Source organism: Acartia tonsa, chromosome 3, assembly GCF_053477335.1.
Source record: "Acartia tonsa isolate MP-2025a chromosome 3, ASM5347733v1, whole genome shotgun sequence".
In the NCBI taxonomy this organism is placed as follows: domain Eukaryota; kingdom Metazoa; phylum Arthropoda; class Copepoda; order Calanoida; family Acartiidae; genus Acartia; species Acartia tonsa.
The window spans coordinates 30,728,508-30,743,288 of record NC_137262.1 but is presented as its reverse complement, the minus strand read 5'-3'; the positions used below and the strand labels follow the sequence as shown (position 1 = coordinate 30,743,288).

General features: G+C 31.6%; 1 protein-coding gene across 1 annotated transcript; it reads right to left on the bottom strand.

The window, feature by feature from the left end:
* Positions 1-4,160: 4,160 nt before the first annotated feature.
* Positions 4,161-14,107, bottom strand: LOC145315194 (glycoprotein-N-acetylgalactosamine 3-beta-galactosyltransferase 1-like). The gene is made up of 10 exons (XM_080155237.1): positions 14,063-14,107; positions 13,547-13,625; positions 13,218-13,330; positions 11,095-11,340; positions 10,498-10,602; positions 9,376-9,466; positions 7,719-7,796; positions 6,514-6,570; positions 6,209-6,291; positions 4,161-5,009 (listed from the first exon to the last, which is right to left on the bottom strand). Exons 1-10 carry the CDS (start codon positions 14,083-14,085, stop codon positions 4,796-4,798), a joined length of 1,089 nt encoding a protein of 362 aa, XP_080011363.1. The 5' UTR covers positions 14,086-14,107; the 3' UTR covers positions 4,161-4,795.
* Positions 14,108-14,781: the final 674 nt, after the last annotated feature.

Here is a 14,781-nt window from a genome sequence, read left to right as displayed (position 1 = left end):
CTATATTTATCAACAAGCAGCTAGGCCCTTTGAGGCCTCTAGGGGCACTTGAAAATAGTTAGACCCTTAATTCAATTTTAGTTTGTAAAAGAAAAAGTAAGAAAAAATTTTGAGGGGTGGAATTTTTATTGAAAGGGGGGAGGTATCCTCCCTCAAAATAGTAGCAAATCTTCCCTAGACCTATAAGAAGTACTACTGTAAAGGAGATCCATGCATATCCAACGGTTAGCGAGATCCTACACACAGAAAGAAAATATCCTGTTACTTTTATATAAGGATATATGCTAAATTCACCTAACTTCTATATATTATGTCTTTAGTTAGCATTGAGTGGGACAGGGGTGATTCATAATTTTACCCCTACTGAGCTATCTCTCTCTTCATAAAAATATTTTTATAAAGAAAATAATGAATATTTAAATTCCCTGTTGTTCTATGTTCCCCATATTATCACCTATTCAACACGACAAGTAGCATTGGATTTATTATTAATTGGATGTTATACTATATTTTCATGTTCCCTAAGAGAGTGAAACTCGCAGCGGGCTAAAATAACCACAACCACAATCATACCCTTTACCCCATTCCTTCCCCTCCTACTGGACGATCGGACTGACCAATGAATGAGTTCCATGTTAGCAACCTATATTGCCAACAGTATTTCCCCTGTCATAATATCCACGTTTATTCTATATCCATTCAAGTAGCGCATTCACGGGCTTTTGATTGTGAAAATAGATTTTATTCCGACTCGTTGACTTCAGATGCTATGTGTAATATATTGAGAAATTGAGTAGTGTGCAGGGGTCTTCGGACAATGAATATAATTTCATACAGAATATAGAAATCTATATACTATAAATGTCGTTTCATATGGTTTGTCTGTCGGTAATGCATGCTTAAAATTCTCGTTGACTTAGATGCTATGTGTATTATGTTGAGAAATTGAATATGCAGGTATTTTCGGACAATAAATATAATTTCATATAGAACAGTAAAGTAGTGTACATGTGAAAGCTACTCTATTTACCTATTGTAATGATTGGTCTGTCAGAAATGCCTTTATGCATTTAACACTTGTCAACCAAATTTTTAAACTTAAGGTTGTCCAAATTAATCTATGAACTCTCCGAAACAACCTTACTCAACTTTCATATGGTATTTGGGTATTGGTTTACTGGATAATAAATCTATGAAGTGTTTTGATTCCTACAATACAGCAAATTGAAAATATTAGCATATTTTCAAAAGCTTTATCAAATGTCTTATATTTAAGTAAGCTTTACATGAAAGTATGTTTAAGAAAAAGTAGCAATAAAAGAAAGTCTAGATTAAAAAAGAAAGCTTATGCCCTTACATTAGTTTCTATGAAAAGACAATAAAGATACAGACACGTCTTATCTATAGATTAGCCCCGCTATTAATTATGATGTTTTGTAGGGACACCAATTTTTAAAAATGTCACCAGTCAATAATTTTACCATTCTGTCTCTGTATAGAAATAAAATAACGTGGTAATAATCTTTATAGTTAGTTTTACACTCAATTACATTTGGGGGAATTAGATTTTGTAGATCTTTTTTAAACTTCTATTTTAAAGCTACACTAATATAATTATAACAATGTACATACTGCTGGTTGCTTTATCCAGTTTCCGTGAAGTTTTAGGCTCGAGTCTTTAAAATGTTTAACCTAATGAAGTAGACATTAAGAACAACTGAGGCTTCTCTCCATCTTCAATTAAATCAGCTTCTTGTAGAGCAAGAAAGTTAGAATTTTTGCGTGGTAAACCTTGATAATAAGAAATTTTATCAAATCATAATCTTCAAAAGCATGATTCTCCTTAAAGCAATAATATTAAATTTCACTCTCTGGTATATTCATAGATGCTACTCTGGGTGTGCATTCACTTACGCACAAGTTTCCTTATATAGGACAACAATAGTCAACAATATATTATTATACACAAACTGTCCCTAACTCTTTGCTTCACTATTATCAGTAAACACCAAGAAGGGAGGGGACATTGGGCTGGTTACTTGTCCCCAAATTTTTTAATAAGGTTTGTTTATTCGTTGACTTAGCAGCTTTGGGGACTTCATTGAATTCTGATTGGTTGGTTTATAAAGTTGCGTGTCAAAAGTTTCCACCACTAATTGTAATCTATAGAAGTGATAATTTTCTATATCTTTATTGGGTGTGTACACCAATTTATCGGCCAATGTCTTATCCCTGTAGATTCCTAAGTATACTCCCTCTCTTGTTTATTTGCTATTTTTGTCTTTTTTTCGAATAGTAACATTTTGCGGAATTGAATGGTCACTGCTACTCTGATACTCCTCAAAAAATGTGTAATCGACACAGGAGAAAAGAAATAAGAAAATTGGACAAAAATTTTATCACCAATTTTGTACTCTGGAAGTCTCATTATCTGACAGTTAACCTAAATAACCCCTAGAAGGGTAAAAGTAAAGACAATCAACCCTTTAATTGGCACAACCTTTACCCGGTGGTACTAATTATCTCGTTGGGGCAGGGTTCTCCTTCGATTTCAAGACATTATCTAGAGAACCCAATTGAATCATCCGTTTGTAATGGGGTTTCATAATATAGGTTAAGTAACATCCAACAGAAAATCAACCCTTTAATTTGAATGAAATCTTAATGGTAGTCGGAACTGTAAATTGTAATGATTTTCATCCCTGTTTATTGTCATTTACAATTACCCTTTTCTAAATATCTTCAAATTATTTTTCTTTTTTAGCCTCTCAAAGTTACTGTTAATTTTGATAGGCAGAAGAGAAAAAAAATTGTTCAGGTGCTTACCCCCCCCCCCCCCCCCCCTCCTGATGCTCAATAGTGATATGTGTAATGATCTCTCATGGTTGTGGTCCACTGACTTTAAACAACTCATCGCTATTGGGTGTTTATACAACACGGAAAATAATTTATTTTAAAACAATGCAATGTGGCAAATTATGATTACCTTTAATGAATATGAAACTGGACAAAGCGTCTCAAAAATCAGCCATGTGACGTCATAAAAATTAGGGTGATGAGAAAGAAGTGAGAAAGAAAGCCTCTAAAAAAAGATGGATAATCCCTCATTTAATGACATGGCTGATTTTTGAGACACTTTGTCCAGTTACTGAATGTATGTGGATATTATGTTAGGGAAAATTTGTCGTCAATATAAATTGCTAACATAGACATCAATTATTGGTCAGTTCATCTAGTAAGAGGGGTGGGGGTTTAAAGGGGATTAACGTTATTTTAGCCAGCTACAAGTTTTACTTTATTGTATTAGAACACTGTAATCACATATAATCCATCACCAACATATTGTAACTTCCTTGCTTATTGACATATTTGTTAGTAAAATTATCAAGAATGATTTTCTTTACACTAAAAACTACAACCTTATTTGAAGCTTACATATTCATGGATTTTCGACAAACAATAGCTACTAATGGATATATTTTTTCGGATCAACTGCAGTTCATGGTAAAATATTCCTGGTAACGAATATTTCCAAAAATCTATGAATTTTAAAGACTGCAAAATTAACTCGAAGTGCAGAGAAATACGCGAAAAAGACCTATTTTACACGTTTTTTCTTCAGTGGAGCTTTCCCTGTGCATCATTGAATCTTAGCTATTCCAGATTATTTGTTGGCCTTCTTATGTCGCTTAAAACGGTGTGCGGGCATGATCTGTACGTTCAGCCGTTTGGTAGCTAGCAGCCTTTAAAATTCATAGATTTTTGGAAACATTCGCTACCAGGAATATTTTACCATGAACTGCAGTTGATCCATTTTTTCTTGCTTTAGTCATTATGTATGAACACTAACCCATCGGTGTATACTTTATAAAGTGTAGTGTGGTAGTAACTATACTTTGCATCTGCTCATATTAAAGAGAGCATCACATACTTAAAGAAAAATTACTGTCGCCCTACCCTAGTTATTATTTCAAGATTTATAAGCAAGATTTAATACATTGTAATTTGCATCTCAATATTTTATCTCTTATGAATCTTTCAGTTTCTGTATTGAAAAGAGGTTTCTCTCAAAATATTGTAATTATTTCATATTTGAAAGGTTTCGTGGTTTTTATTTAATTTAAAATGTGTTTCATAGTCAAATATATACCTACAGAAATAGTTAAAAATATCTTTTTATTTTAGAACAACTAGTACAAATAGTATCACATCTAAGTATAAAATTAAATTGCATCCCTGTATATTTTTAATTAATCACAGCTAACTGAAGAATAATATTGTCTTTAAAGAATAAAAATAAAATGCAAATCTAGTAACAATTGAACACAAAATATGCTAATTAAAAAGTTCTTACTTAATATATTCTTACTTTAAAATTGGCAAAGATAGCATTTTTTAATTTTTTTCTGACTGAAATCAAAGTTTGACTAAGATATTAGCACCTAAAAGAAAAATATTAAAAATTTTCAACTTTTGAAATTCATAAAAAAGACTAGAAAAATTAGGTAAAAAGAAAACTTTACACATTTTTTCCACTTCGTATCTAATGCACATTGCAGTTTACAAATACACAATCTTTGAGCATTTTTTGGTCGTATCATGACTATATTATGACAATAATATGACTGAAGCTCTGTATTGTGCCTATAAAAAAGGGGATTAATTTAAAATCTTTTGGCTGAAAAATTCAGAATGATATCATGACTAATGGACTAGTCTAGTATGACGTCATTCAGGATACTTCGGCCAAAAGTTTTGTAAATGTATCCCCTTTTTATGGGCACTATAAAGAGCTTTATAATGACACTTCTTTTTCACCGTCATCAAACAATGAATTCTGTACTTCTAAGTCTTTACTTTCTTGTACTTTATGTACCCTGGCAGTATGGAGCAGGTACTCCAGCCAGTACTGCTGGACTGGCTCCACATAATGGAAGGAAACTGGATATTGTCCTGGGCAATCTTGAACAGCCATATCATTACACTCTACTCTAGTGTCTCTCCACCAACTAAAATATTAACATAATCTTGATCGACTAAATATATCATTACACTCTACTCTAGTGTCTCTCCACCAACTAAAATATTAACATAATCTTGATCAACTAAATATATCATTACACTCTACTCTAGTGTCTCTCCACCAACTAAAATATCAACATAATCTTGAACAACTATATCATTACACTCTACTCTAGTGTCTCTCCACCAACTAAAATATTAACATAATCTTGATCAACTAAATATATCATTACACTCTACTCTAGTGTCTCTCCACCAACTAAAATATTAACATAATCTTGAACAACTATATCATTACACATTACTCTAGTGTCTCTCCACCAACTAAAATATCAACATAATCTTGAACAATATTGTCCTGGGCAATCTTGAACAGCCATATCATTACACTCTACTCTAGTGTCTCTCCACCAACTAAAATATTAACATAATCTTGATCAACTAAATATATCATTACACTCTACTCTAGTGTCTCTCCACCAACTAAAATATTAACATAATCTTGATCAACTAAATATATCATTACACTCTACTCTAGTGTCTCTCCACCAACTAAAATATTAACATAATCTTGAACAACTATATCATTACACTCTACTCTAGTGTCTCTCCATCAACTATAAAAAAACCCATGAAATATGAAATTATGTATAGCGAAGTTGAGGGTTGATTTTCCCAGCAAAAGTTCAACTATGGGCCTCTAAGGGCGTGGCCGTAGTTGTATACGTTAATGTTGAGAAAAACAATATAACCAATACCTAACTTGCAAATAATGACAAAAATAAGTTTTTCGGGTAATGGTTAATCTATTTTAATACAACAAAGTATTTGTTATTTTAACTCCTAAGCTTCTGGACATTTTTTGTGTCCAAATTAGATCTTACCTTTGCTTGAATAGGAAATTATTTAAGAGGGAGGGGGAGGGATTTAATTGGCCCTCTTAGTTCATAAATTTGATTAGATTCTATTAAAAAATATTAAGGTGAAAATTAATTGGTATGCCAGTATTCCTACCTTTCTACAGGTTCAGGAATAAGATGGGATTCTTGCTTGAATGGGGAAATAATTGGGGGAAAGTTTAATTCAATTTCCACTGATCCTTATATTTAGTACAAGTATAAGATAAAATTCCAGCTTAAAAGGTAAACATTGGGTTGAAGATTAATTTTTATTCTATTATAACTACCTTTCTACTAGTTCAGGTATGAGATGAGATTCTAGCTTGAATGGGAAGAAGGTTATTTTTCCATCTTCTTCGCTTGAGTAAAACTGAAATATATATAATTGTATCGTATTATAGACAGCTTTCCATTGATATTAAAAATAAAAGTTATAATATTAAAACTAGCTTTGTTGTCTAAGATGGGCTCAAGGTCCGGGCTAACAAAACTGATATTTTATTATTTGTGGAAAACTTTCTGTAATAATTGTTTCCTTTTAGTGTAAATTTATAAATCTAATAAATGTTAAAAAAATATAGAAAAACTTTACCGTAAAATTTAATAATTTAGCACAACCTCCTATTTGTAAATCATCATCTGCTTGAACCTAAAAATAAAATAAATAAGATATAATAAATCAAATAAAAAAGTAAAAACAATTTGATTAAATTTGCTTAGCTACATTGATTAGGCCCTTATTTATTAGAAAGTCACTCTTATTTAGATTATTTGTATATTTTTTCCATTTTAGTCTCAAGTTGACCTTTTATTTTCTTGAATAAACAGTGTAATTATTATTGTTAAACTTTAAATGTCAAACTTCAAGAAAAAAAAACAATAAACTAATAACTATTTGAGTAAAATAACTATATGTGAAAACTGAAAGGAAAAAAACATGAAAAAATTTAATAAAGAGCAGAATAAAACTGAAAAATAAGAAATAGCAAAGTAAATTAGCACCTTTTGGATGAAAGACAATATATTTTGTGTTAATATTTTTTTCAAATAGCAAGGGGGGGGGGAGAAGTTCTGACACATTTGCGTAAACATTGAGTATAGGCTTTATCTTTGGACTGAGAGGATAGGTTATTACAGTTAAAATCATTCTTATATGATGAATTTCCCCCAGATTTAATATTTTTTGGATAGGCCCCCAGGTTCCGGAGCTCTAGGCCTCCAGGTGGTCTCTGTACAGGAAAAATGAAAAAAAAAAAATTTAAGAGTGAGATGTCAGCTTATGAGACAAAATATGTATGTTTTTTCTTAAAATATGTGAATAACAATCAAAAAGAAGCATATTTTGTTTTATAAGTTAATCTCTAACTCTTCAAAAAAAATCTTATTTTTAATTTATACCTGTACAGAGACCACCTGGAGGCCTGGAGCTCCGGAACCTGGAGGCCTATCCAAAAAATCTTAAATCTGGGGAAAATTCATCATATAAGAATGATTTTATCCCTAATAACCTATCTTCTCATTCCAACAATTGACAATAACATCCATAAGTAGCAAAGCACAAAAAATCTAAACCTTTGAAGAATGAGGTATATGTCTTTTGAAGTATGAACGACAGACAGGCGGTCAAAACAATGTAAAAACTAAATTCGCATATATTTTTGGAATCTTCACTGAAAATTTCAGCAGTCTATCTTGAATAGAAGCTGAGAAAACTACAATTCCCCATAGCATTACGGACTGACTACCGGACAGAGAAAATGAATTATAGAGTAGCTGCGCAACTAAAAACAAACTTACATTAATTTGTTGTTTATTGACTACAGGAAAATCACATGGCTTCTCTTTACTTAAAAATCCATTTTCAACGATTTCCTTCAAGTTTATACTTTACAGTTAAATATTAATTGAAGTCCTATAGGCAATTTTAAATTTAGTGGATTTTTGTTAGTAATGCTCTTGGTAGATTATTTTCTAAAATCTATTCATTTATGTTAACCTCTATGTAAGTACCTTGTACTTATTTAGTTTTGTAAGAAAATTGTCCATATTATAAAATTGAGAAAAAGAACAAGTGAAAATAAAATCTGCCATTCTTGAATAAAAATTTATATTTTTTTCAGTATTGCTTCGAAAACGATAATCGCTGAATTAGAACCGGTTTCGAGCCATATTGAAAAATCATGTATCGTATCGTATTGTAGACAACTTCCCACGAATATAAAAATATAAAATTAATACCAGATTTGTTAGTCCGGTCCTTCGACCCTTAGGGGCTAACCAATCAGTTTTTGATCCTAGAATTTTTCATTTTGATATCCGCGGAAAGCTGTCTATAATACGAAACGATAAATAACTATTCTTATATAATAAACAATGTTTTAAACAAACAGATATTATTAAAAGAAGGTGTATCAACTTTTATTTTTATAGCTAGCCGGTTCTTTTAGTAAGTAGTAGATGTAAATTTTTTGATAGAATTCAGATATGCAATCGGTTTTTTTTGTAGACCTCTTATTTTTTAAGTAATTTAAGTTTTTAAAAAAAATAATTAAGTCGGTTTTAAGGTACTAAAACGCAACAAAATAAAAGAAGAAAATGGCCAGTAAGAACAAAAATAGTAAGATCTTTAATTTGACACCTTACTTTTAAAATTCTGTTGAGTAATTATTGAAAAAATCTATTTTTTTTAACCTCGGTTTAATAATAACTTTAGACCTAAATATTTTCTCAAACAGACATAAAAAAACATGGGTTCATATATACCTTTAGAATCAGAAAAATATTACGAATCCATTGTAAGCAAAATTGAAAAAAGTAAAAAAATTAAAAATTAAAAAAATGGCCAATTGTATTTTTTGTTCTGGCAACACTATCGTCTTCCCTTTTTTACCCCCTCTATACCCCCTTCCCATTTTTATACTCAATTCAAAAGTTAAAACGTTGCCTGTACAATATAATATGATATTTTCATATAATTCCTTTTATTGTAGTTTATATACTATATTGTAAACTTTTTTTTTCAATTTTGCTTACAATGGATTCGTAATATTTTTCTGATTCTAAAGGTATATATGAACCCATATTTTTTTACTTGTGAAATGATAAAATTGAGTTCAAAGTTTTTATTCTCGTGGGTTTAAAAAAATCGATTTTTTCAATAATTACCTGACAGAATTGAAAAAGTAAGGTGTCAAATTAAAGACCTTACTATTTTTGTTCATAATGGCCATTTTCTTTCTTTTTTTTGTTGCATTTTAGTACCTTAAAATCGACTTCATTTTTTTTTTAAACTTAAATTACTTAAAAAATAAGAGGTCTACAAAAAAAACCGATTGCATATCTGAATTCTATGAAAAATTTTACATCTACTACTTACTAAAAGGACCGGCTAGCTATAAAAAAAAAGTTGATACAACTTCTTTAAAAATTAAACTCGAATTTAACTATATTCCTTGAAACCAGCATTGCTGATAACCATACCAGAACCACCGCTCATAAATACTGTGTCTTGAGAATGTAGCACATGTCCCAATAGAGATTTAGCACTGAAACAATTAATGTATAAGTATAAATGTATAATCTAGACAAATACCGTCCCCCTTTTGCCTGCTAGCTAATTGCTTTTTGTTCTTTTGAATGGACTTGGCTGTGTTTATATTTCCGACGCTATTAGCTTATTTGAAAAATAGGGACTGGGTTCCTGCCCGGAGGGGAGACTTACATATGAGTAATGCCTCCTCTATCCTTTTTCTTTATTACTAAAACAAAAGATTTTTTAGTTTAGAGTAACATCATACTAATTTTATTCCAATAGAGATTACCATTTCATCATATAGTGTTATGATACAGAGTTAAAATAGTAATAAAACCTTCTCTTGGCCCATCCACTGTAAATGAGAACCATGTCAGTCCAGCGGTTGACGAGATCTCAAGCTACATAGACACACACTTTTAAATAATGACTAGCGGCTAAGCCCCTATAAGGAATCTTGGACAAAGTAGCCTCGGACAAAGTAGCCTCCTAATTTACATAACTAATAATACAATGCAATGGTTGGTAGATTTTTACAATTTTCAGTATTGGTTTTACAATTTTTAGGTAAGGTTAGGTTAGGTTATAGACTAGGGAGCTGAGCACCCGCGGCTAGGCAGGCCAGGGGGTCGAGCGCTGCGGCCATGACAATTATTAACAGTGGAGGCTACTTTTCTTGGAGGCTACTTTGTCCGGAGGCTTTTTTGTCCAAGGCTACTATGTCCTAAAGGCTACTTTGTCCGGAGGCTACTTTGTCCGAGGCTACTTTGTGCAAGATCCCCTAAAGGTGTCTAGTGGTCCTTGGAGAGAGAAGGGGGACCACTATACTTAAAACAAATTTTTTTAGATAGTCATTGTTTTCTGGTGGCGATTTCCCTCCCACTAAATATCTAATATCTTTACCAGGACCTATAAAAAGCTACACTGTAAAGGAGAACCATATCGGTTCAGCGGTTACCGAGATCCTTCGGTGCAAACAGACAGACAAACAAACAAACAGACAGACAGACAAACATCATGTTTCTTTATTATAAGGATAAATACCTAGAATCCATACTCTGTAGCCTGTATTTGAGATTATCAACGACGACATGTGTATCATCATCACATTTCATCACAAAATCAAAATTTTGGTATATTTTCCAAGTTCTAAAACAAAAACATTCGTAAACTATAAAATTAGAGTTATATAATATCACCCTTAAGTAGATTAGATCTTATGTGGAATAAATATGACCGAATGTTGCAACTGTTGGTGGGCGAGGAAGATTGATAACCCATAGACGTCAAAAGTGGTTGGGGGGGGGGGCAAAGGGGTGAATATCCCCCTCAAACTTAAAAACCTCTTATTTCTCCCCTTAAATTAAAAAAAATACATTTACCACTCTCAAAAATAAGCTTAGACGTCCTTCGACCCATCCCTTTATATTTTTTTTGAAAAAAGTTATTAGTTTCCTTATTATGTCATACCTATTTCTCAATTCACTATTCCTTGCCGGAATCCTATACTCAAATTTTTGCCCTAATGACTCAAAATATGTGTAGTGTCGACAATGACATTACCTACCGTCCAAGCAACTAACAGAACAGCGCACAAGACTTGTAGATTAGTTAGCTACTAAAATATATTTATATATTTACTTGATAAATCCATCCTTTAGTCTAACCCAGAGGTCCTTTCTAGACGACGTCCCATTCACTTCAAGAACCTTAATCTTGGGATCTTTAATTACATTATCCCAGAAACCTTTGTCCTCAGGTTTGTCACTATAGCTGGGTGTTGTAAAGACAACGTTATCACAGCGTTTGGCCCATGTGTTCACTATGTTCATCACTTTTAGTCTAAAATTAGCTGGGTGTGTGCTTATTATACACAGTAAATTTATCCTGAAATAATAAAAATATGCATAAGTAACAATATAATTAAAGAAGGATAGCTATGCACAGAAAAATTGTGGACAACCTTATAATCAATTTCCATAATTAGCAATTGAGAAAATCTCCTTCCCCTGTTTAAAAATTTCACGAATGATAGAACTAAAACAAATAGATTTCAGAAAAAATGTTGATTAAGACTACTTTGTCTTTCTGTAGGTTGGTCTGTACTACTCTTGAGAAATGTTATATAAATTTTATTCTGGCAATCTTTTTTATATAATTTAACCTTAATTCAGAGAAAATTACATTACTGAATATTTCATATTAATTTGTATATCTCTATATTCCAATTTACTTTTTAGTAGTAGAGCCACTCTATGATTAAAAATGTTCGTCTGTCAGCAACGTTTAAAGTTTAGTTTAGTTAAGATAGACGGGCGAATTTTTTTGTGAATATTCCTTATATTAATAAGCATCCCTTCTGACTGTTGGTAATCAGGGGGGGGGAGGGGTAATTGGGCTGTTTATTTCACTAGTTCCTATACCCTTATTCATTGGCTTAATAACTTTTTTATTTAATTTTAATTGGTTGGTTCAAAATTAAGCGTTTAAGCATTGTTCTACTGATTGTTCTATACAGAACGGTCAATTTTGTGTATTCTCATAAGGGATATACATCAAAAATAGGTAAAACAGGAAACCTTTAAAATCACGAAAAATCTAGGAATCGATCTAGCACCGAAATTAACAGACAAAGAAATATGTAAAATATGATCATATTCAATCCCTGATAATTTCAGTTGTTAATCCTAAATAGGAATAGAGAAAATCACGAAAACCTAAAAATCTAGGAATCTATCTAGCACCCCAATTAATAAACAAATCTTATCAAAACTTCGTAAAAAAAAGTAGAATCTAAAATTGAATCATCCTTGAAAATTTAAGACCTCTATCTTGAAAAGGAATTGAGAAAATCATGAAAACTTGAAAATCTAGGAATCGATCTAGCACCCCAAATAACAGACAGATGGAAAATACAATGTATAGATTAGATGGGCATATGTCATAGGAATCTTCACTAAAAATTTCAGCTGTCTATCTTGTATAGGAGCCGAGAAAATCAGGGTTCCCCCTATAGTGTTGCGGACTGACGGACGAACAAAGTGAATTAAAGAGTAGCTTTGCTACTAAAAATTGATTTAATCAGTTGTTAATACTTCTATTTGCTTTGTTTTTCTAAGTTCTTACTTTTACATTTAAGATTTTTGCTACTTATTAATGTTGTCATCATTGTTTTAGTCTAAAATACTTTAAGCTTGTTATTACTGTGTTACGTATGGACAAATTTTTATAAGCGAAGCTTTTCTACAAGTAGAGTAGTTCCGTACGTACGTCCGTCCGTAACGGATAGCTTTTTTTGTTAATTTAGGCATGTTAGAATTGTCCTATCGATTTCAAATTTTCCATGATTCCTTTAGTAGTTAGGTACGATTTAGAAAGCGTAGCAAATCTATAATCATTACCAAAATTTCCGTACGTCCATTTTAAACATGTTGATTTTTTTTACTTTTTTAACAACAAATTTTTATGTGATCTAATCATCCGATTGATCTGATTTTTGGTATATCGATTCCTGGGACAACAAAGTATAATGTTATAAGCGAAGCAACTCTATAATCGAGTCCTAAATATGTAAGTATGTCCATAAACATTATCCTGTAAAAAGCTGTTTTTCAACAAATTTACTCACAATTTTGCTCCGACTCTTATACATTTATATTCTGATTATTCAGTTCTGACACTATATAAGTGTTCATGTCCGTTTGTCCTACCGTTTCAGTGCTTCGCTTTTATGGATGTTATCAACCTTGTTTTTGTAGAATTACCTTGCATAGTTCTTAGAATTTGTAACCAGTGGATAATCTGAATTTTCTTGGCTCAAACTAGTCAGGTGGCGGTTTCTTAATATGTTCAAATCACATTGTTTCGGCTCCTTCCAATGGATATTATTATTACTTGGATGTTACGTTAGATTTTTATGTTTTCTAATAAAAGTGAAACAACCCCCCATCCACCCCCTTTAACCTTTCCATCTTACCTTCTACTAGATGAACGAACTGACTAATAAATGGGTTTTATGTAAGGAACTTAAATTGACGATAATTTTCCCCCCTGTCATAATATCCATGTATATTCTATATCCATTTTCCTTCCATATTATAATGTTGAATATTGTGACAACTATGATACCAGATATTACCCCAGAACAGTAGGGTATCATACTTTTGGACCTTTGGTATAATGTTACATTTTTATAACTAATAGTTGCTTTTGTCCCTAGTCTCTAGGGGAGGGTGGGAGAGTTTAGAAGAATAGCTTAAAACCACACTATGATATATAAAACGCATGTCTGAAAAGTACAACCTATTTGGACCAGTATTTTACAATGACTTTAGCAAAAACCTTATTTCTTTTATTGTAGGATTTATCAAGAAGGAACATTAGACTTTTGGGATATTTAAATCACCTTTGCAATCTTGCATGTTTAGGGGTGTACCATGAGGATGTATTATCTGTTTAGGAACAGGTTTGGACATCCAGCTAAATTTTAAAATCATAAAGAGACTTACAAGCGGCTGATGCACGGCTGCCAAGCCCTGAATTTAGAAAAGAGAAAACGTAAAAGCAGAAAAGTGAAAACATGGCATGTCTATTAAATGTAACATTCCTTATTAAAGTACTTAACAAAGTCATTTTACATATTTTCTCTTCATCAAAATCTGAAATAAAAATAATAATAATAATAAAAAAATATTTATTCATAAGGTTGATTAGGTATCCGTTTCACCGGTTGGCGGGGACATCCAAGCTTTTTATTTCAAGGGGGCTGAAATGAGGAGTTTCAAAGGTTTGAGGGAGGACAATCTAATGTATTTTTATAAAAAGAATTAAGGGGGTTTAAATAAGGGGTTTCAAAGTTTGAGGGAGGTAAAACCCAATTAACCCCCCCCCCCCTTATATTCACAATATTGTCATACTTTAAATAATAATGATAGATAGATACACATAATTTACCTATTGACAATTCATCTTTTTTGCTGCTCGCGTCTACTCCATATATAGGGTTTGTCAATCCGCATGTTAGCACATGTCATGTCCAAATTTTTCAGGCTGTTACATTGGTAAATGTTAAATTTCACCATTTAACTTAAATCTATAGTTCATTTGTATCAAAAACATAAATGAACTATAATAGCAAAAATTCATGTTTTTGACAATATCTGCAAAACATTGAAATTACTGTGTTTTTTTTCTCAAATATTTTATTATTGACGCTCTTCTGAATTGAAATAAAAACACTACTAACCAATAATATTAGAACTGACAAGTACTCTATTTAACTAAAAACAAAAATAGCTTTCTTCCAATAACATATATTTGTTAAATAAT

Excerpts from the sequence above, each read along its gene's own strand:
- LOC145315194 (XM_080155237.1), bottom strand. The coding sequence starts at position 14,085 with ATGACTTTGTTAAGTACTTTAAT. Across the intron at positions 11,341-13,217 it reads AATTCTAAGAACTATGCAAG|GATAAATTTACTGTGTATAA; the intron begins GTAATTCTACAA and ends TTATTATTTCAG. Across the intron at positions 6,292-6,513 it reads CTAAATTATTAAATTTTACG|TTTTACTCAAGCGAAGAAGA; the intron begins GTAAAGTTTTTC and ends TATATATTTCAG.